This window comes from Biomphalaria glabrata, chromosome 2, assembly GCF_947242115.1.
Source record: "Biomphalaria glabrata chromosome 2, xgBioGlab47.1, whole genome shotgun sequence".
NCBI lineage: Eukaryota > Metazoa > Mollusca > Gastropoda > Planorbidae > Biomphalaria > Biomphalaria glabrata.
The window spans coordinates 55,152,071-55,176,712 of NC_074712.1; the positions used below are offsets into that span (position 1 = coordinate 55,152,071).

Sequence of the window (24,642 nt, forward strand, 5' to 3'; positions counted from 1 at the left end):
TCTAATACCTAGAAATATATCACAGCTGCATTGATCTAATACCTAGAAATATATCACAACTACATTGATCTAATACCTAGAAATATATCACAACTACATTGATCTAATACCTAGAAATATATCACAACTACATTGATCTAATACCTAGAAATATATCACAACTACATTGATCTAATACCTAGAAATGTGACACAGCTGCATTGATATTAATAGTTTAGATTTTCACGATAATATTAGCAATGTCAAGGACGCTAAACTGAACTTTAACGTTGCCATGCAAATAAAAAAAAAAAAAGGTACAAAACGGACAAGCTAAGACCTACGACAGATAATGCGATGCTAAAACAAAGTGTACAAACAAGTATTATATAGCTATAGAAAACAAACAAGTATTATATAGCTATAAAAAAGTATTATATAGCTATAGAAAACAAAAAAATATTATATAGCTATACAAAACAAAAAAGTATTATATAACTATACAAAACAAACAAGTATTATATAGCTATACAAAACAAACAAGTATTATATAGCTATACAAAACAAACAAGTATTATATAGCTATACAAAACAAACAAGTATTATATAGCTATACAAAACAAAAAAAAAGTATTATATAGCTATAAAAAAGTATTATATAGCTATAGAAAACAAAAAAGTATTATATAGCTATACAAAACAAACAAGTATTATATAGCTATACAAAACAAACAAGTATTATATAGCTATACAAAACAAACAAGTATTATATAGCTATACAAAACAAACAAGTATTATATAGCTATACAAAACAAAAAAAAGTATTATATAGCTATAAAAAAGTATTATATAGCTATAGAAAACAAAAAAATATTATATAGCTATACAAAACAAACAAGACAAACATACATTATGAACACTTCTTTCTATTCTCTTCGCCAAAAGGCAAGCTAGTTACAGTTTATAGATATAAATGGCACCAAGATATTTTACTGATAATTGAACATATATATATTCATTTGGTACCAGACTATAAAAAAGTAATAAATTTTTTCATAACTTTGCAGAAGTTTAATAAAATGTATATACTACCATGGTGCCTCTCAAACGAGAGGGCTGGCTGTATGCAATTTTACAATTAAAAAAATGGTGAGACTTACTGTTTTCAGTTCTTTTTTTATACTTCTGGTCAGCTCGATGTGAGTTTTGTTGACCTTTTTGGTGGCCACTACCGAGCCTTTGTAGATTCCAACGTGAGTAAACAGTTGACGCATGTCTATGTCAGAGATGGAGATCAGTGAGGACTGGCTGGTGGACTTGTGGAGATTGGGCTGGAGAAGAACATCAAATACCAGACATTACAGTTCTTTTCAAATATAGAGAATTGAATATCTTGGAGAGCTAGCAGAAGGAATGAGGTGGCATGAGGAGAATGAGAAAGCTGCCCTATCAGATAGCGTCCAAGCGTAGGCATTCATATGTGCTAACTGTAGCCAACTTTTGAAACTCCATTAGTCTCAACAGATCTTTCCCCAACTTGAGAAGAAACCAGGAGGACATTCCTTGTCTTAGGAGAAAGAAGGAAACTTGTCTTAACAAACAACGTAAACAAACATAGAATAATACTAAGGATTGTCTTCAAGTCGGAAGATTAATGAGGAATGCAGTATTTCCAGTGAATACTCAGCCCGTCTGTGACCTACATATTTTGCCACATCCAAGCCAAGCATAACCATTGTCCGCAGGGGTCGATTAAGATTTTCTCTTCGCCGTCTGCGTCTGTCCTCGGCAGATGATTTTCTTTTGGTCTCAAATGTGTATCCTGCGACCATTGTGAGTGACCTCCAGCTGTCTCGTTCTGAGGCCGCATGCGGCTTAATAAGATACAAACATATGAATCATATATATATATATATATATATATATATATATATATATATATATATATATATATATATATATATATACCGTTATATAGTGTTGTAACTCCAGTGGAGAACTGATAGAGTTAATGTGTCACAAGGACACAAATCACACAGGTTAACTTCTGTCAATGGACAAGGGACAGTACTACGGATCCACGCAAATATGACTCATGTTTTGGTTATGTGATCGAAAGCCATCGTTGACCAAAGACAGTGTGTAAGAAAAGAAAGTTGAGTCCAGGACATCAAGGCAGTAAGGACAGTGCGGTACAATGTGAGTCTAGGACATAAAGGCAGTAAGGACAGTGCGGTACAATGTGGGTCTAGGACAGCAATTCTGTAAGGAAGGTGCGGTACAATGTGAGTCCACGAGAATGTAGCTGTACGAGTCTAGGGAGACTAGAAGAGTCTGGTGAAGCAGTTCTGTTATGTAGCAAAGTCTTTGTAGTTAGTGTTGCGAATTGTGTTGGCTGTTGGTGTATTTAGCTATTAAACCAGTACATTATTATTTGAATTCTTGGTGTCAAGTTGTAGAGTTAGATGTGTAGTGTTCCCCTTTTTAAAAGAGTAAAACAATTTGACCCAGGAAACTACAGACATGTAATTCATGTTCAACTTCAAATTCATATCTTTTCCACCATAATCTAGTAACATAACCACAAAAACTTAAAATACCTAGGTGTTTGGCCTATGCTTGCACTACACAATATAAAACTACAATCCCCATATTGATGAAAATATATATTTAAAAAAAGCATTAGGACTTATTAAAACGAAATTTCTATAAATCAAAAAAGAACACAAAACTAAAATGTTATTTAACCTTGGTTAGGCCAATAATAGAATATCTATCCTATGTTTGGAACCCCTCAACTTAAGAAACTGAAACAGACACAAAATAGAGCAGTGAGATTCATAACAAACGAATATTCACATTTGACTAGAGTAACACCGTTAGTAAAATCACTAAATTTAGAAAGCCTTGAGGATAATAGACTCAAAACTAAAGTAGCAATTATACATAAAACACTCAACCATAATCTTCAAATACAAAAAAAACCTTATAAAATATTCAGAAAGACACAAAGATTGAGGCATACTACTAGTTCCATATGCTAGGACAATTACTATTTTTTCTCTAGTGTTATTAGAGCCTGAAATGGGTGGCCTGGACAAAAAAAATCAAATTTTTACAGTTTCCAGTTTGGAACTCTGCTCCAACAAACCAATCCAAGCACAACACCTGCTCACCTTGCAGTTAGAATTAGCATTATTGTTCTGAGTACCGAGGTTATAGTAAGGGTCAGTGGTCAGTATTATGTCTTTGTACAAGTCAATCTTCCATAAGAGACCAGCTAGTTCCTGTTCATATCTCCAGTTACTAGAGAGAAAAGAGAGAAAATGAAATAAAGATAGTACCAAATGTAAAACGATAATTTTACTAATATAAGCTTCTATTAAATGTTATCAAGGGAACTACAAATAGTTAGTATATTATAAAGAAGAAATAAAAAATATTATATATTTAAAGTACAATTGATCATCTTCACCTTTATAGACATAGTAAAAACCAAAATAGTTACCTATAAAATATGTAAGCAACTATGGCAATGATGAACAGCACCCCGCCAGCCACCGCTCCGGCTATTTCAAACGTATACGCTGTCAAAGGAAAGACCATAAGTCACATTTAATTTAATTAGTAGAGCGTTTAGAGTTGTAGACCAACAATTCAATGTACGCCGGGTCGGATGTAAGGGAGGGCAGGCCGAGAGGCCTCCATAAGAAAGGAGCTACGCCAGCAGTTCCCAGCACGACTCCCATTGGAGGTCAAAGGACGATACGATATTATTGTGGTTGGCTATTCAAAGTTCAAACGCTTGAATTTTGACATTATACAAAGTTTTCCTCTTGACAGTTGATTGTTTTCAATGTCATGAGTTCGAAGCATCCATCTATTGTTTTGCTAGTTCAGAGTGAGAGGAGAAAGTGGTCGAGAAGCAGAGCTCTCACGTGTGTCTCTGATCCACGTAATTTTCGTGATCAACTGTCAAAAGTTTCGTTTTAATCAGAAAACAAAACCTTCAGTTGGCGTCACTTTATAGCCAAAGAGTACTAAAGAAAATAGCATACAAGGTCGACATCTTTGCCATTTAGATGAGTTACATTTGACACTGTAAGAATCAAATGCCATAGACATCCCTTTGTCTCAAAACCATTCGATTCTTCCAAATAAAAATTCAACTTTGGCAAAGGAAATGATGATATGGAGGAAAGCGCAAACAGGGACGCCCTTGTATAACTTGGCGCCACACTTTCTTGGAGAACCCCAGAGCAGTGGACACTAGGTGAGAAGAGGCTTCAGACATTACCAGTGACATCTTTGAGGAGATAGCTCGCCGCCCAATGAGGCGAACCGCGCTTGGTGATCAAAGTAAGTACTAATTAAGTTTACTGTAGTTCCGAATTTTATCCATATTGCGCCATGATTTTCAATTTGTCACATGAGTGTGCAACTTGAATAAGATTAATAAGCAGGGGCGTAGCTAGGAATTTTCCATCGTCTGGGGGCCCGGGGGGCTTGACTTCTTTGAGGGCCCCTGCAGACATTGCGCCCACCCCTTTGAAACAGTAAACCATATCCTCTTTGAATGCCCCTCCCTAATCCACCTTAGGCAGACCCTTCTTCCACTACAGCCCAACATAACCAACACCCTTTACGGCAGTGCTGAACAGCTAAAGAAAACAGCACACTATTTTTCCTTGGCACAGTCTGCAAAAGAGCTCACAGCTCAGCAGCAATAAAGCTGGCTAGAAGAAGAAGAAGAAGAAGAAGAATGAGGGCCCCTGTATTTTGCGTAATATTAAATTTTTAATGTAAAAAAACACTCATTTGGGGGCCGCCCTCACGTGGGGGCCCGGGGGGATTTTCAAATTCTCCCCTCTCCTCCCCCCACCCTAGCTACGCCACTGTTAATAAGCAATAGAAAGGTCAATAGTTGCATGTCATATTGGATATATGAGCTTAGAAGTCTAAAAAATTATAAGCAGAAATACATTTTACATAAAATATTACTACAGAAATAGTTCTCTCAGTATCCTGAGAAATTTTGTTTAAGGTTCGCCGTTAAAAGGAAGCTATACCAAAAGGGTCGTGGAATTATTGAGAACCGCTGAGTAGCACTAATACAGTAAATGGATTTTTCAGAAGAATGGATAATGGTAAACAAATACTCAACATTTTTGTCGACTAATTAACATGACAATTTTAGGAAATCTATAAATCTTTTTTGAAAAGACTTACTTTTGGGCACCTGACATTTCTCACGTCGAAACCCACAGACAGGTTCAGCTAAGGGCGGCGCTCCATTAATCCAATGAATTTGCTCCCCTTTCTCGAAGTGAAATGTCTATAGGGAATAGAAGAGCATTTATAGAATGACTTGAAATGAAAATATTTGTTTGCTGTTCAGTCTCTGAATATTCCTTCTTTCAACATCTATACATGTGAAGATCCGGAAGACACATTGGATGTCTTCAGATCTCATTCAAATCAGTTTCGACCAATTCTGGCTAACTTTTTTGGCATTCACTGAAAATTATGAGGTATTTCTGAATTATCTCCCCTTGCGGGAGAGCAGATGAGAAAGAAGGAAGAGAAGATTTGAGAACTTAACATTTAACTGGTCGTGTCTGTAAAAATAAAAAAGTTCCCCTTTCAGACCTTGTGGTCTTTAGGGCAGATGATGTAAAAGATCATCTGTTTTTGGCCTACGGTTAACGAGGGTGTCATGTGGCCAATACAACAACCAATCGCCTTTACTTTCCCCAACTAATGTCAGATACCCATTAGAGCTGGGTTCAGGCGCCCAAAGATCCCGAAAGTAAAAATCCCTGTCTTGACTAGGATTCTAACCCGGGACCCTTGGTTTGGAAGCCAAGCGCTTTACCGCTCAGCCACCGTGTCTGTACGATTGGAAATGTTCATATCCATGAGAGGTTATCTACAGTCAACTTCAATCTTGTAAAACATAAATATTGTCTCCCGAGAAGGCATACAAACAAAAAAAAAAAAGCACATAAACAGGAACAACAGAAGTGAATATCTTATTTTAAACTAAACCACCATTGAAGAACAAAAAGACAACTACAAACTCATAACATTGAAATTGAAACACAGCATGATGTAAAACATAACTAGCAAGATTACAAAGAGAGTTTGTGTTACACAAACTCAGAGGCGGCCCCCGTCGAAGTCGGATCCCTGTCGGATCTGCATATTCGCAAATAATATTCAAGAGGTGATTTAATTTTGATGTAAAATGTTTTACACGTTTCGGATGTTCCTTCAGAGTTGAAGATAATTACTTCCTAGTCCAAACCTCCCGCAGGACGACGGGGGATGGGAGCGGGTAGGGTTTGAACCCTGGGCCATCCATAAATCTGAACGACAGTCCAGCGCGCAAACCGCACGACCAGGCAGCCATCCGATGGTCAAAAGTAATAATGTTTCAAAGATTCATTTGCCGTAAATTTAAATTTAAATTTAATAAAAAAATAGTAGATTAGTTTTAGTATATTAAAACATTACAATATTGATCAAAACGTTTGGAAATGAAAATCTACACTTTTTTTTTACACTTTAAGTTTAGAAATTGAAATTCTACATCTTAATCTAGTCTATTTTAGTCTAAACTAGATCTAGAAATTCTAGATCTAGACTCTAAAATAATTTTAATTAGAATATAAATCCAGATCTAGATATACTGTAATAAAAATCTAGATCTAGTTAAAAAAATCTAGATTAGATCTAAATCAAGATATCATTCCTTTTTTAAACGCGAGTCACATAACGAGGCTTAATAAACATTACTATACCGAGTTCTTTTTTCATTTCATTTGAAGAATTAATTCCATATAACGTCAGAGGGAAAAAGAAACACTACGTCACACGGCCTAGCTAGACTAAAAATCGCCTTCATCTATAAGAGCCATTTATCGAGTGTTCATAGACTTTGGTGCACCGAGTGCGTTCTTTAAGCATTTCATTTAAAGAATTCATTCCATATGACGTCAAAGGAAAAAAACACTACGTCACACGGCCTAGCTAGAATAAAAATCGCCTTCATCATTACGAGCCTTTTATCGAGTGTTCATAGACATTGGTGCACCGAGTGCGTTCTTTTAGCATTTCATTTAAAGAATTCATTCCATGTGACGTCAAAGGAAAATAAAACACTATGTCACACGGCTTAGTTAGACTAAAATATGTTTTCATTAATACAAGCAATTTTTTCGAGGGTTAATAGACATTGGTGCACCGAGTGCGTTCTTTAAACATTACATTTAAAGAGTCCATTCATATGACGTCAAAGAAAAAAAATTCCATTACCTCACAATAGGCTAGTACCGGTACCATAAAAAAAAATGTCTTTATTTACACGAGATATTTAACGAGGGTTCATAGACATTGGTGCACTGAGTTCTAATAGATATTATTTAAAAAGGATCAAAGCCACATTGTTTTTGCGTTTTGTCTGTCAGTCGGTCTGTCCGTTATCTTGATATAAAAAAAACAACTAAAAGTTATTAAAAATTGATTAACCTTTATTTTACGTTTCAAAACATCGCAATAATTTTTAGGTATGAACACAATTGAAAAGTTTATATAATAGATTGTTCCGGATGTTTGTATAAATAGTAAAAGAAAAAGAGAATTTCAGATAAATGTAATACCGTTAATTAAATTTTTTGGATGGTCTCGTATAAAAATTAGATGTACTACAGCCACGTGGAGATATTTTCATACCTTACTTTGGTGTTTGGATTCTGTTTTCCTTAAAAATCGGAACATAATATTAACGATAATTAGATTTTTTAATGTTTTAGGTAGAAAGTTAAATGTACTGTAAGAGAGTAGTGAGTTAAAATATTTTTCATAAAAATCCGTAAAAACATTATTTCGTAAATGAGAAGATTATTTGTTTATTAATTAGAAGAGGGAGTTCAAACAATTATTTGGCGTTCGTAGATTTTTAAATAAATTCGGAAATTTCTGGCGACGATTTGTAAGAAACAAAATCCGGAACTTTCTTTATCGATTACAAAACTTCTATGTTATGTTTTACAAGAAAATTAAATGTCTAAAAAGTAATTTTCAGTAATCAATTCCAGTAAATTACTTTTTTTAAAAGCCTTATGCGATTTCAAACAATCATTAGGCATAATTCATGTTTTATAAAACAATATCCGGAACATTTTTACACTTAATGAAATATAAGTCAGTATAGAGATTATGATTTAGCATTAATATGCTATTTACATAAAAAACGGAACAACATATTATTGATAATGTGTTTTTGCAACGTTTAAGCATGGAAATTAAATGTAATATAAGTTAGAAGAGCAAACAAACATTTGTTTGCGTTGATTAGTTTTGCACAAAAAAATCCGGAACAATCAATTTTAGATACTTAAAACTATTGAGATGTTATGGGAGGAACATTAAAGGGTAAATCAGATTTTCAATAGCTTTTAGAGTTCTAGTTTTTTAAATCTAATCGTGACGGACAGACCGACCAACAGACAAAACGCACAAAAATAAGCTTCTTTTATTCGGATGGGGGCACTAAACAAAAAATAAATAAAATCTGATTTTTAAAAAAAGTTTAAGGAATTGGTTTAGCACCTGATCATGTTGCGACGTTACGCTACTGCACGAAAATCGCTGCATAAAAAGTCCATTTAAAAAAATGTGCGTGATATTTACATACAAAGTGCATTATTAGCCTTTATAAACAAACAGAAATGTTTTCTTTTAATTTTAGCAGCTAGTTGACCAGAAAAAACGTCTTTAACTATTATTTGTATTTGTTGTAAACATTTCCTGTACATTTTAAAAATATATTTGACTTAGTGATACTGAAAATACACAAAAATTGTCCATCTTTGTTAGCATATTGTAACATTGCCTCCCTTACATTTACGTAATAGTTTTAGAATTGGTGTATTTTTATGAAAAAATCGCTTGCATAATTAATTTTATAAATTAAACGGTTTGCTTTTAGAAAACCAAAAGTAGCCGTTGCACCTAAACTTTTCAAGCCGGATTTAATGATGAAATAATATTTTTCATATCTCTTCTAGTTTTCGAGATCTGAGTGTGACAGACGGACAGACGGACAGACGGACATTTTGCACAAACCTAATAGCGGCTTTTCCCCTTACGGGGGCCGCTAAAAACTGCTGAAAATAATTAAAAAGAACAAATCGTAGCAGACGATAACATGACGAAACAAACAATCAAACGCACGAAAGAAAATATAAAGGGTTGCCAATAGAAAAATAAAGAAATGTACCGGTAAATCGTCGCTGTCGGGCTGAAGCCTGAACGTCCCGACCGGGTACATTCCCCAGCCCGTCTCCTCGTTATGTTTGCTGACGATGACAGAGTAGTTTCCATGGGCGTCTCCGTTTTTATCAATATAGCTGAGAAATCCGAAAGCGCCTATGCGATATTACCAAAATGAAAGAAAACAAAAACGAAATATATTTAGTTTAACAGTTTACACGTGAAATTTGTATTTTATACATAATTATACATGAACTTATTTACCACCCATACAACAGCAAAAAAAACTACAATTTTTCCAATAAATAGCATTGTTTTTACTGTATATATTGTATGTTTTCACTCTAAACACTAGTTTGTTAATTGTGTAATACAAATTTAAGATTAAGTAGTCTTCTTCCAATACACAATGATACTCCTCACTATTTTGGTACAGTCACTCATCCATTTTACAGATCTATTTCAAGAGTTTTACCTGGTAATGAACATTTAATACACAACAAAACCAAAGAATCATACACAACACTTAAAAAGCTGTTACAGGAAAGCCTAGTGAATAGGATTAAGTGGGGGAGAGTTCTTGGGGTGACAGAATTCAAGGACACATTCATAAACCTACACAGTAAACATATCCCACCAAAAGCTAGAGAGATTAGTTATAGACTTATCTTTGGGATGACCCCTATGGTTAGAAGACGGGCAAATGACCGTGAATGTATATTATGCCACCTTGAAAATGCTGATAACGAAAAACACATGTATTTGGAATGTCCATTTTTCCTTCAAGTTAGAAGTACTGTAATGGACCTATTGGAAGCAAACTGTGGCAATTATGTAAATGTTAACTTGTCTATTATTTTAAACAAGCTGCCAAAACTAAAAAATAAAATGATACATAACTTTAACTTGATTATTGTTTCGGAATACAGGAATCTTGTTTGGGCTACCTGGCTCAAATGTCTACATAATAATAAGGTGTTTGATCCTAATCACTTGGAATTAACATTTAGAAAAATAATGGACTTTAGGGTAGAGAATTATCTAGTTTGATTTTCATATACCTGTATAATGCTCATGTAGTTTTTCAGAAATAGGGTGTTGGGGGTCAGGGATATCTGATATTGTGTTGATTGTTCTGGAGTAGAGTATACTTGTATCATTTTTCTGTCTTTAGGGGGTTCATTGGTTAGGTAGTATGTCTTTGATATTAAATAATATTTCTATTACTGTTATTATATTTTTAGGTTAATCACTTTTCAATTGTTTATGATTTAATACTTGTGAATTATGGTAACTTACAAATAAAAACATGTTAAAAAAAAAAAAAAAAAAAAAAAAAAAAGCCCACAAAAGAGGCAAGATGGCCCATAAAAGAGGCATATAAAGCCCAAAAAAGAGGCAAAGAAAAGAGGCATAAAGCCCAAGGATTCCTATGATGATAAAGCTAAAACTGAATAGCGCAAATTCTGAGGTTTCCTTTTAAAAAAAAAAAAAAAAAAAAAAAAAAAAAAAAATGTCATATAACCGTTTAAATAACAAAAAAACAAAGTACTGATGTAAATTCTGGCCTACTTTGAATGCCCTTTTGAGGGCCCCAAAAATATCAAGGTTTTATAAAGTTGATGTAAAGTTCTCCTTTCAGACCATGTGATCTCTAGGGCAGATAATGTTAAGGTCAACTGTTTCTGTGGCCTTCGGTAAACGAGGGTGTCATGTAGCCAGCACAACGACCAACCGCCTTTATTTTTCTCCAACTAATGTCAAGTACCCATTAGTGGCTCGTGGATTCAGAGGCGCACAAAGATCCCGAAATTAAAAATCCTAGTCTTCATCGGGATTTGAGCCCGGGACCCCCGGTTCTGAAGCCAAGCGCTTTACCACTCAGCCACCGCGCCTTCTAAAGGTTGATGTTCTAAAAATAAAAATAAAAAATCAATAAAGCATTGCTCTATTAAAAAAAAAAAAAAAAAAAAAAAAAAAAAAAGTAATACAAATATTTTACAAGCATAGTACACCATTACCCGATGACAAAAATGGTAAACTTTTTGAACCTGTCATTACTGAAGAACAATTGGAAAAAATATCTGAAACTCAAAAAAATGGAGGTTCTGGCTCGGACATGAAAGAAAGTTTTGAATACAAGAGATTAGAAGATAAACTAAAAGAGATTTCTACAAGTATAGAGTCCAACAAAGATCTGATTCAGATCTTGCAAGAAAACAAAAAAAAAGTTCTTGAAAAAAACTTCAAAAGAAAAACAAAACAAAAACAAGCTAACGAAAAATCTGCGCTGATCTTTACGTAGAGATAATGGACGAATGTTCAAGAGCTAGCAGCTGCATGTCAAACCTAAAGGACGAGAGCACCAAATGAAGTACAGAAGTGTCAGAACACAATAAAAAGATGGAAAATGTTTCATAGAAAGTCAACAAATCAATAGAAATAGTCTCTGAGTTTGCCATGGATCAACCTCTTCTAGAAGAGCTCAAAAAAAAAAGCTTATTGACGACTTTGCAAAACTTCAAGAAACTTTGACAAGAAACGAGGATGAAAACAGAAAGCTGATGGAGGAAATAGGTTCAATACCAAAAGAATTTCTAGAAAATTCAACAGGTCCTTGAAAGATGCCTACGCGCCAGGTATCAACTTGTTATTAGTTGGACCAACTGGACATAAGAGTGCAGTGGGACACTCAATACTTCAAAAGAAGTGCTTTGAAAGAAGTGTTTTGAAAGAAGTGCTTTGAAAGAAGTGTTTTAAAAGAAATGCTTTGAAAGAAGTGTTTTGAAAGAAGTGTTTTGAAAGAAGTGCTATAAAAGAAGTGCTTTGAAAGAAGTGTTTTGAAAGAAGTGTTTTGAAAGAAGTGTTTTGAAAGAAGTGTTTTAAAAGAAGTGCTTTGAAAGAAGTGCTATAAAAGAAGTGTTTTGAAAGAAGTGTTTTCAAAGAAGTGTTTTGAAAGAAGTGTTTTGAAAGAAGTGCTATAAAAGAAGTGCTTTGAAAGAAGTGTTTTGAAAGAAGTGCTCTAAAAGAAGTGTTTTGAAAAAAGTGTTTTGAAAGAAGTGTTTTGAAAGAAATGCTTTGAAAGAAGTGTTTTGAAAGAAGTGTTTTGAAAGAAGTGCTTTGAAAGAAGTGCTATAAAAGAAGTGCTTTGAAAGAAGTGTTTTGAAAGAAGTGCTTTAAAAGAAGTGTTTTGAAAGAAGTGCTTTGAAAGATGTGCTTTGAAAGAAGTGTTTTGAAAGAAGTGTTTTGAAAGAAGTGTTTTGAAAGAAGTGTTTTGAAAGAAGTGCTTTGAAAGAAGTGTTTTGAAAGAAGTGCTTTGAAAGAAGTGCTTTGAAAGAAGTGCTTTGAAAGAACTTTGTCACCGGAGCATGTAAATAAAACAATGCCACGCGCGATGTGGGAGAGTATAAAGACCTATGTCTGAGTGTTTTTGATTCGTCAGGTTTTTGTTTTGAAATTAATCAACAGCGTAGGGTTGTCCTTTTAATATCCTTCCAATACAAACTATTAGTAAGGTATATAAAAAAAAGGATTCAAGATGGGTTTTGGTGACAAAGTTATTGCTGCCTCCAGTCCTAAAGAAGAGGTGGGTGATAAAACTAAACAACTCTCCAGAGAGGAGACCAGTGACGGTGGGATTGAGGTTGATGAACATTGTTTTTGCTTATGTTTTTGTGATTGTGACATAATGGGGAACTAACTATTTTTGATTACTTGTAAAGTTAGGAGTGATTCTCCTTATGTAGTTTATAAAAGGCCTTGCAAACTGTGCTTAGTTGCCACTTGCTCCTGAGTTACCAGCTTGACCACTTGACCTGTGTTGTGAATAGTATTTTTTTTCTGTTAGTGGTCGTGTGTCATGGGGTACTCGGAGAAGTGTGCCCTGCTCTGGAGATCTTTGGGCTAAGTGTATCTTTTGTATGATTGTATTTTGTGTAATGTATAATTATTAGTAGATATAGCCTCAAATGATTTCCAGGCAGTATATTTTTACTCTGATGTTATGCATCCTGGGGTACTCCCAAACGTGACATATTTTTGTAACCTTTTTCTGAGGGATTCAACTCTGTATTGAATCATCAGATGGGCTTTACCAAACGGATGTCTATAGGTGGGATTCCCTGAAGCTTGTAGGCTCATAGGTTTCCCTGAAGCCTATAGTTCATCATGACCCTTTGGTTGTTTTTTTTTTGGTTAAAAGTGGCTAGTGTCAGCCTGAAGCTTGTAACCCTAGAATGGTCAAAAGTGGTCATGTGTTGACCTGAGGCCTGTGACCTTTATTTTACTCATGTAAATGTGTATTCTCCAGAATGTGACGATAATGTAACATATGACTAGGGCTGTGTGCCATATTATTTTTGAGTATCTATGGTTTACCTTTTCTTGTGTTGGCCTGTGAGTTGATGGCCATGTATTTACACATTTATTTTACTCATGTAAATAAACTTTGTACATATGTTTACCTGCGACTTTGTAAAGTCTTTTGTTGCGTACATTAGTTGAATTGTATACCTGGAGGTTATACCTAATAACCTAGACAGTACAAGAAGGGACCAGTACACCGCTGGACGAACGTGCCAGCACACTTTTAACACTGACCTTTTGATCTAAATACCTAAATCTAGCTATAACTCTAATTGAATATTGAATATTTTTAGCTATACCCGCTAAAATAATTAATTGATCAAAATTTTGTTATATTGAGTGGGGTGCTCTTGTAGAATCAATCCCCATTAATATGTAACAAGGGGTACTCTTACAAGCAACCTCATTTGATTTGTAACAGTGATGATGAAGTAGATGAAGCAATTGATAAGAAGTCAGAAGATAATGCTGGCTCTGAATGTTACTGCATATGTGCTGATGATTCTAATGAAGTGGAAAGTGCTCATGTAGTGGATCCTTTTGTTGAGTTGAAAGAGAAATGTGCAGAGAAGTCTGAATGTGCTAAATACAAACAGAATATACATGAGTGTACAGCCAGAGTAGAGTGTCGGAGCAAGACGGCTGAAACTTGTACTGAAGAACTCATTGACTGTTTACATTGTGTAGATCATTGGGCATCAAATGTATATTTTCAAGGTTGAAGTAGACTACACTGAACAGATGGGGTTAATCTTTTGTTTGTCATTCTTTAGCATTACCTCCCCTGAGCAGTCACTTTTGTTCCTCATTCCTTAGCATTACCTCCCTTGAGCAGTCACTTTTGTTCGTCATTTCTTAGCATTACCTCCCCTGAGCAGTCACTTTTGTTCCTCATTCCTTCGCATTACCTCCTCTGAGCAATCACTTTTGTTCGTCATTCTTTAGCATTACCTCCTCTGAGCAGTCACTTTTGTTCCTCATTCCTTCGCATTACCTCCTCTGAGCAATCACTTTTGTTCGTCATTTCTTAGCATTACCTCCCCTGAGCAGTCACTTTTGTTCCTCATTCCTTCGCATTACCTCCTCTGAGCAATCACTTTTGTTCGTCATTCTTTAGCATTACCTCCCCTGAGCAGTCACTTTTGTTTGTCATCCTTTAGCATTACCTCCCCTGAGTACTTACTTTTGTAGGTTATCCCTTCAATTCTCTCGATTATGGAACGACCATCACCAGGGTCACCGCCGGCCTCAATGACGTCATGGGCAACTTTAGCGTACAGCTGAACAGCGTCATACAGGTACGCAGCATCGGGTGGTATCTGTCGAGTAAATAATATTCTTAGTCTGAACCTTTTCTTTCACCTGTTTTTTTTTGTCTGCTGAGCTGTTAGGATAAGCCCAAAGGAGCTTATTATATGGTTAAACCCCGAACCCCTACTCCTGATTAAGTTCATTTTTAACCAATTAAACAGTTTCAGTAGATCAGAAGCGTTAGACTCAGTTTCGCTGCAACAATTAATTTTGACAATGTCATTGACAAGTAATTTTGTAAGAAAATGCAACTGTCGATACAGGCTGTTTGTTCATTAACTTCGACACTAAGAAACTAAGAAACTATCTACGGAACAAGATTTTTGAAAAAAAAAGCAGCTCACCCATAGCCCCCATCTTATTTGACTTACAAAAACGGAAAGTGGGTGTATGGAGGGGTGCCGCCAGGCCTTACGCCACCGACGCCTGGCATCCACGGTTTGCTACTTCAATTAAAACAGTCTAGTTTAAGTCTGTAATTAAATTTACCTGAGTTAGGCGTCATGATCTTTATCTATTTTTTTAATAATGATGTCCGTAACGTATAAGATAAGATTAATAATAATGTCTGTAATTTATAAGATAAGATTAATAGTGATGTCCGTCGTTTATAACATAAGATTAAAAGTAATGTCTGTAATTTATAACATAAATTAATAGTAATGTATGTAACGTATAAGATTTATAAGATAAGATGATATAATGGACCAGTACAATTAAACAGAAAAGACCCCCCCCCCCCCCAAAGAAACTTACATTTCTGCCCACGCTTCTGTTTTCCATCTCTTCATACACATTGGGTACACTGAATGGAGGTTCTTTAAGGTAGTCATCCACAGTGGCCTTGAACTCTGCATAGTTGGGGTCCATTGGGGGCGTGTGCACTACCCCAAAGAAATGTCTGAATGCCAAGGCCGTCTCATTGGTGATGCTGGTATCAAACATTCCTGTAAGGAAAATGCAGAACTGTTTTATGAACTGTTTCAAGAGCTGACAATATATTCTCTTTTTTACCTAAAAATTGTTAAAAAATTTTATGCCGAATTTATCTTTTTAAAATATTTTTAAATATTTCTAGTGTGTACTAAAGTCAGACAGATGTTCATAGCGACATTGCTTGCTTTTGAATATTGGACTTTAACTTCAGGACTACTGTACAAAACGTAAATCAACTTTAAACTGTCATGTTATGATGTCCTCAAGAAGCGCAAATAGATCCTCCTTCCTGCATTGAAAAGTACAAGTGTAAAGAATAAGATGCAAGCAGAGAAAGCGATGGGAAGGCATAAAAGCAAGGTTACAAAGACAGTTGGTGTGAAAACACAAAATCAAAATCGGCCCCCAAAGTAAAACAGGTAAAAAGGCAGCTTCAATATTTTCAGAAAAAAATATCAGAATGAAATTCTATCAATGGCAAATGACAGAGAAGAATGGAGAAAGAAGGTTGACAGATTTTGTATGGTGCCGCAACTGTTAAGCAGGCCAAAGAATAGGTGAAAGTGAATGTATAGTTAGATGTGAGCCTGGCCTAACTAATGTCATATAATGATTATCTAATTGTTCTGTAAAGGGTCAATCTCTTATTCAAAGCCTCAAAAAAAAACAACAACTCCCCTTCCTCTTATTTTGTGACATTAGAGCACTGTGCCTCGCAGCAGTTCACGCAATAATATGAAAAACTAATGTTGTTTTAAATTATTTTCCACTTATATACATACTAAATAGATTTTTTCTCTTTAAAAATAACATTAAACATTTATGTTGTAAATGTAGTAAATAGTATGACAGAACTTCATTAACTTAGCAATACAAGTAAAAAATAAATTTAAAACCATTTGCATAAATGAGTTAAAAATATGGTAAATAGTCTTCTCCCTTACTAAATAGCTTACCCGGTTGTTACTATTAATAGTAAATAGTTGTTAAAGTAGTGTATTTTTATGAAAAGACTGCCTTGCATATTTGATTTTTTAAATAATTTTTTCGCTTTCAGAAAAGAAAAAAAGTAGGCGTTGCATCAAAACTTTGAATGGTCTAAAATATCATGATGACGGATTTTCAATATCTTTTCTAGTTTACAAGATCTAAACGGGACGGACGGACAGACGGACACGCCTTATTATATACGTATGATGTGCTAATAGTAACTAACGATATCGATTTCGCTGCACCCTTCTCAGGTGGGCGAGAGGCCCTTGGGGGTCGCTCCTGTTTGCTATTCCCTAATTCGCTTCTGAAAAGTTATATAGATATTTTTTTTTCTGACCTTCTGCAGCGGAGTCACAATGCCAATACCAATGTGCACCCTGTACACTATATAGTCCACATATCTCAAACATATAGTGAAAGCAATTGTACTGATGGGTATCCTTACTTGACTAGTGCCCATTTATTCAAGGTTAGAGCCTCGTGTTTGTCATCTAAACTGTGACAGTTATTTAGAGCGTATATAGATAGATAGATATTACATGTATCAAGGGCAACTAATGTGATTAGAAAAAAAACAAAGTTAAAGGCTAAAACGAATAGGAAATCGTATTGGTTTATCTTCTCCTGCGCGATGTTGGAACTTGGGTAATGTCGTCTGTTTGATGTACTGCTTCTAGGTCGGGCTGATTTGTCGATTAGCCCTCTCGGTACTGACCAGATGAAATAGAACAATAGTCAGACTCCCCTCCCCCTTTCTTTATTGCCGTGATCAATGTCTATTGCTAGGCCAGCTGACCTTCCTGTACACTATATATCAAGTAAAGAAGTTATACTAGATGGTCACTGGTAAATGGCTCCCGAAGGACAGATTCTAGTGTCCTTCAGAATTGGTCTATTGTTAGAATTGGTTAGTTATAAGTACAATTTATATCACTCTAGCCCAGTGTTTCTCAAACTGTAGGACGCGCCCCATCCCCTAGACGCCCTTTTGTTGATCAAAGACGTACTTGCGCTACGTACATGGAATTTCCCTCATATAATATTAGTGCACAGCGCTGACTCGTTCTTTATTAATTTTATTAAACTTAATCTGAGCTGCGATTTTTCGCATAGGATAAATTGTGCGCTGTGATTTCAATATAGGCTCAGCACACCTAATTTTACGTTTTGACTTAGGCTTCCTTTACAGGAAAAAAAAAAGGCGTTTCGACATCAGGAGAAATATTTTTGTAAGCTAAGAACCCAGGAGCAATTTGTTTATTAAGATTTTTTTTTTAATTGATTGATTCTTTATACAGATTATACTTTCACTAACAGTAACACACAGGACATACAGGTTAACGCACCCACGTCCATACCATAAAATACTATTGAGCAGTCAAGGTTAGTGAGAAATAGTTTATAGTTCATGATCATTGACACTGTTCATTGTAATATACCCACTGGAGTTCATCAATTATAAATGAATGAAAAGTTTTTTTTTTCATTAGAAGAGATTACACTGGTAACAACACAAAAGTCAAAAACGCAAGTTCCCAGTTTACACAACAATTAAGGTTAAGGTTAACATTGTTCAGAAATTGTCCTAACTTTACGATATCCAGATGTCCTCCGTCGTAGACACATTAACGTACATGAACGAAGTCCTTGATAATGGGATTTTTTCCAATGGAATCCCAAGAACTATTTATTATTATTGTACTCTATAAAAAGGAGTGTTAATTAGATATTTATTATATATATTTTGAATTCTAAAAAGCTTTTTAAAATTTGAATAATGATGTAAAATCAAACTGTAAAATTGTGTTATAATCATCAATTATTACGTTTATTCTCTTATTCATTACAATGTCCTCCAAGTCCCCATCTGGCTAAGTAAGGCGCGAAGGCAATTAATTTTCATTGGTAAGTGCCACCGATAAAGTTTGAGACACACTGTTGTGGCCTATAAGTCCAGTTGAAGCTAGAATATCTAATTCTCTGAAAGTGAAATACAGAAAAGACGATTTCGTTTTTCGAATGAGAATTATCTCCAGGCAAAAACATTTTTAAAGCTCGAAAAATGTTTTCATATCATTTAGTGATAGAAATAATTTTTTTTTAACCTTAGTATTTTTTTTTTTTTAGTTTAGATACTTTTTTTCACAGAATTTTCTTTCTTAGAGTTTGACCAGTAATTTTCACTTTTCAATTTAATCACAGAGTAATCTGCTCTTTTATTTCATTTCTATTTTTAAGATCCTTTTAAGTTTTTAAGTAATACAATTCAGTTAGAGAGGAAAAAAAAAAAAAGAGAAAGCGATATAGAAGATGTGGTGGGCATTTAATGGAACTTAAAAAAAAACTTATAGAAAATGAAAAGAGGAATATTGGGTGGTCAAAATTTAGAATGTCAAGGACGCCATATTAAAAGGGCTCAGTTACCAACTAACGATAATAACTGCCTGGTTCACAGATTGCGCATCGGACTGTCGACACAACGATTCTGAGTTTGAACTCTACCCCCTACCATCCCATGTCGTCCTGTTAGACGTTTTTGTAGGACGTAACAATTTTTATTACTTATAGAATGTCAGAAACTTGTAAAACCAAAAAAAAAAAAAAAAAGTTTTTTTTACACTCTAATGTATAAAGCAGAAAGTAAGGCGTATGTATGTATGTGTGTATGTCCGGCATAGAAATCAAAACCGTCTGACCAATCTTAATAAAACTTGGCATAATGTTCCTTAAAGTTTAAAACCTCAGACTTCGAGATTTGAATTCATGACCCTCCGTACAGAACATAATGCAGAGATGTGTATCTTTAAGGGTTGACTTCCCCAAATTCAACCAACACTATTGATATTTGCATTAAATCGTGAAAGTATCGGCGGTTGAATGCTGACAGCACCACTTCCTTGTCAACCATCGGGCGTAGTAACAAATTAGATTTATATCATATGTCAATGCATCGCAAGTTCTTAAAAGAGAGGGGGTTGGGGCGGGGAGGCTATAGTACGAGGAGGTTATCTGCAATAATTTAACTTTAGACTAATGTAGTCGTATTCATTCAAACTGAAGTTTCACAATGACTGGTTATCAGATTTCCGGGTCGGAATTTAGTTGAGACACTGTAGAAAACCAGAGTGTAATTAAGTACTACTTTTATTCAATGCAGAGTAGAATGTCTCGTTCTGTATAGACATAAAAAAAAAATTCGTCATAAAAAAAAACTCACCTAAATAGAAGGGGAGAGCCCCCCCCCCCCCCAAAAAAAAAAAAAAAAAAAAAGATTCAGGCCATTATCGCTATGGCTTACATAGTGGACGCCCCCCCCCCCCCCAAACTTCGCCTCAGGGCAAAGATGTCAGGGAGAATGTTCTCGAAGTAGGCAATAATGGGACACAATGAGATCTAATTGCAATAAAAAAGATGCCTCCTCGTGAGTCCACGAACCCACGTTTTTTTAAATGAAAGTTTCCTGCCCTCCATCTAGGACTCAATGCAGTCAGTCCGCTAGTCTGTCAGTCCGCTAGTCTGTCAGTCCGCTAGTCTGAGGGACTAACATCGTGTTTTTCACGTCTAGTTACCTCCACTTAGCTCGCTCCATAAAACTGATCGGAACTAAAAATTGAATGAACATTAAAAAAAGATAAATTCTAGAGAGTTCGAATTTCAATAACAAGTAAACAGAAATCGATTGCGTCATTTCTGCATAAATCCAAAATATGCCAGGAAAGAAAAAGTTAAAAGCTAAAAAACAAATTGTTCGACTGAGAGGGTTCGTCAGCTACATATATATATAAAAAGAATAAAATTGAAAATATAATTTTCATATCCTACGTCATTAGCCCAATAGACGTCACTTCCTTTCCATATTCCATACAATAACAGCTGACAATGGATTGGTAGAAAGAATTCTACAGATCATCGATTTGGTGGGGACAAAATGTAGACAACACTTTCGTGAGTACAAAAATATTTAGACCATGAATCTGACATTATATTACATCTTTTATAGTTCTAATGCAACTTCTTACTCAATTAATGAACCATTTCATTTCTTTAAATTAAATATGTAGTTGATTGTTTTCAGGAAAATATATTTTTTTTACAGCAATTCACTATTAATAGTAAAAAAGAGAGACTATCTTGTTAAAGGAGGTAATTTTTCCAATTTAGTTTGTAAATAATGCAAAGTTTTTGTTATTTTCAAAAAAAAATTCTAAGAAAATTGTTATTACTAAATTTAGTGTTTTCTGTTATTCAAGCTACTTATATTTTAAATAGAGTGTTTCTTTTTGTTGTAAAAGAGAAAGAATACATTTTGTATGCATCTAAATATAGTAAAAGAAAAAAGCAGTGCTCCATACATCTACAGCAGTAGCAACCAATAGGATGTATTGCAATGGCGCGAATTACAGATTTTACCAAAGGGAAAAATTTGCTGCTTTAAACTTTGAAAGAGAGATTGGTCATTTCCAAAACAATCAATTAGAATATTAGATAATCATTGAATAACATACGCTAGACCAGGCTCACAGTTCAGAGAGTTCTAAACGATGAGTACATTGATTACATATGAATATTAAAAATGGAATAATTTTAAGATAACAGATTATCTTCACATCCCGTGGTATCGTGTCGTCAGTCGACCCAACATTACAATAATATCGGCAACACTTTCGGTACGCGTACGTGTCATTATTTGTGCTGGCGGAAATAGGGTTGTGGTTGTGGTTGTAGTTGTGGCTGTGAGGCGCTCTAAAAATCCCGAAAGTAAAAATGTCCAGTCTTCACCAGGATTCGAACCATCTTACCACTCGGCCACTACGCCTCCCCCATGGTGGATGTACTCGACACCAATATTTGTTTTTTATTTGCAGATTATTTCCCTTTTCGTATCGAACGAAACTGACCAACGGCTAGCGGGCCTTCAGGATGCAGACCATAAATCGGCTAGTTCATGACATATTAGTTGTATCTCTAATTAAACAGGAGAGGAGGGGGGGGGGTCACGACGATGCGACCGCGATACAAATCTCTGCATTATGTCTTTGAGTATGATAGAGTCAGGCGAAATGATGATGTAGCTTTCCCTTCGAAACCAGCGCCACTTTTGAAAACAAACCACGTCCACACGCTCAGACACTCGAATTGAGACACACATACAGGCGAAACAAACACATATATACAGCCTCGTTGTGGTCGACGTTAGCAGGACTACACAAAAGTAATAAAACCTTCCAGATTCTCATTTGTCATAAACACACACACACACACAGATCTACTCTATATCAGAAGGCGGGCAACAAATCGATACAAACACACAATCAATTGACTGAATCTCATAAACAGAGAGAAGGAGACACAGATACACACACACTGCGGATGAAGAAAGGCAAGAAATGTGATTGACAAAATCATTCCAAAATCTAGAGCACTGTTTTGTTCTGGTAACTGTCAATATGATGTACGATGTGACTGAGTTATTAATAGTATCAGATTGAAATTTCCAACATGGTTTGTGAATACAAGAAAATAACATGCTGATAATTGAATAACATGTAGGCCTACAAATTACATTATAGAGATATACAGAAAAAAAAGTCAAACCGACAAATAACATTGAAAGAAGAGAGAGAAAGAGAAAGAGAGAATTAAAGAGAGAGAGAGAGAGAGAATTAACGAGAGAGAGAGAGAATTAAAGAGAGAAAGAGAAAGACATAAACTTTGATTTAAGGTTTATCTAAAAATGTTTAGATCTACTTGTTAGAGACTACATATGTTAGAAGGCCTTGTTTCTTCCAATTGGTGATCATGAATTGTCTATATAATACTACTGTAGTATCGGTGAAAAATGAATTTAACATATTTGTTGATTTAGATATAGATACAGGGCAGCTTATAATTCATTTGCATGTTTTTTAATTTTGTTTTTCTACTTCATTCGGGGCCACCGTATTTACTTCGTCTTAGGGCCTCCCTATTTGCTTCGCCTAGGGCCTCCAGATTCCTAAGGCAGGCCCTGCTAACGGGTGAAAAAGTCGTTTGTTTGTTGGCGTGTGCGTGTCTGTACAAGTATGTGTATGTATTTATGCCAAGTCTGTTTATAAATGTGTAATTTAGTTGTTTCTAGTAATGGCAAGTTGGAATGGGTGAGTAGTGGCTGTGAAAAGATTCTGTTACGATTGTCTGGGAGGAGAATTCTGGGACAAGATCAGTTTTAGTCTCGGTGTGGTGTCACAGTTATAGCAGGAAGGGTGAAATATTATTAATAGAATAATTTTAAAACCAGAACACAGATTGGCGTTTTACCATTTTGAAGGTTCCTGCCGCTTTCTTTGTTAAAAAAGAAGTTTTCAACTGTTTCTTTAAAGTATTTCCAGAATAGTAAATTAAACATGTATTAATTTATCTGTTGTCTTTGTAAAAAGAGTTAACTATATGTATAAAACATCGACAGCATCAGTTGCTTCAAGAAGTTTTTTGGAAAGAATCATTCAGAACCTTAAATCTCCTCCCTAAACACGTACACACTCCAGTGAAGTCTTCTGTATCTGGAGTAAAAAACTTTCAATCCAGTCACGTGCTGAGCTAAGCACGTGTTTTGGCGCCAGAATGTCAGACCTGAAACTTGGTGGAAGCAATTATCTTTAGGACTTAGTCCGACAAAAATCTTACGGAATTAGTCCGCGACGACCAAGGCATGAGCCGTATCGAAAATGTTGGCCTCCTGCAGGGGAATGGAAGACGCGTGATAGATACTGGTAATGACCAAATAAATGCCAGGGTCATCTTCCCGAGATGAGTACTTAAACATCTCTGGAATTGATAAAACATTGAGTTCTGTTATGTAGAACATCTTCTGAAAATCTTTGTATCCTAAAACTCAAAGAACTTTGACCTAAATAAAGAACACAACTTCCTGCAATCCTCTCTGCTTGACCAGGGCACAAAATCCGAAGTAGGATGAGTTACAACGTAAACTTTTTGAAAAAAAAAAAGATCGTAAAAATCTAAATTATTTTAGACGAAATCACAATCCGAGTTAATCTCGACTTAACCAGAAACATGCAAAACGAGTGCAAATTTACAGCTAAATCTGGGCTGAAACGTACGAATTGTTTCCAAGAAGAGTTCAATAATGTATTCAATACTAAACACGCAAGAAATAGATGAGTATTAGCTAGTCACACTTAAACATTAGCAGGCTAGATACTGAGAACATCTTGTACTAATATGTAAATTTCTTTAAGCGTTTACTTAACAGGAATCTATTTCTTAATAGCATTTTCTCTACTTTTGTTACGAAGGTAGCACACCATTCCGTAACCTTCCAAGCCCTGGGTAGGGACAGACAACCACACATTCAGAAGATTAAGAAACAACTTGATTAATCCCTGAAGAATTTTTCTGGATGTAAATTTCTTCCCTTTCCCACTCCTACGAAATAAAATATATTTAAAAAAAAAAAACAATTTTCGATCAGTGACCAACGTACAGGTCTGTACGACGTGGCAACCAGCTATTTGTCTTCCATGCCCACAGGTTGCGACGTCACAGGTCAGTGTTGAGGCCTACTATGACGACTGGTCTCGGATAAACCAAAACATAGTCATTAATCAGCAAGTCTTGCGTGACCGACACATGTGTCGTTATTTTTATCATTGCTATTATTTGTGGGAAGCGTGGTCGAGGGGCTAAGTACTTAGCTTCTCTTGGCTATCTATGTAGGAGGCTCGAGGCTCGACACCCAACTAGAGCAGAGTTGTGTTTACTTAGCGCCTAAAGGCAGCACGA

The 24,642-nt window shown here is 35.3% G+C and overlaps 1 protein-coding gene across 1 annotated transcript in view; it reads right to left on the reverse strand.

Annotated features, from left to right (window-relative positions):
- The window catches only part of LOC106062254 (guanylate cyclase 32E-like), a 160,106-nt gene that overhangs the window by 26,352 nt on the left and 109,112 nt on the right, over positions 1–24,642 (reverse strand). The window contains exons 6-12 of the mRNA XM_056021489.1: positions 15,688–15,878; positions 14,804–14,939; positions 9,263–9,411; positions 5,209–5,314; positions 3,488–3,566; positions 3,156–3,285; positions 1,140–1,310 (exon numbers count right to left, since the gene is read on the reverse strand). Of these exons, the coding sequence (XP_055877464.1) occupies positions 1,140–1,310; positions 3,156–3,285; positions 3,488–3,566; positions 5,209–5,314; positions 9,263–9,411; positions 14,804–14,939; positions 15,688–15,878 (962 nt within the window). The remainder of the gene's footprint in view (positions 1–1,139; positions 1,311–3,155; positions 3,286–3,487; positions 3,567–5,208; positions 5,315–9,262; positions 9,412–14,803; positions 14,940–15,687; positions 15,879–24,642) is intronic.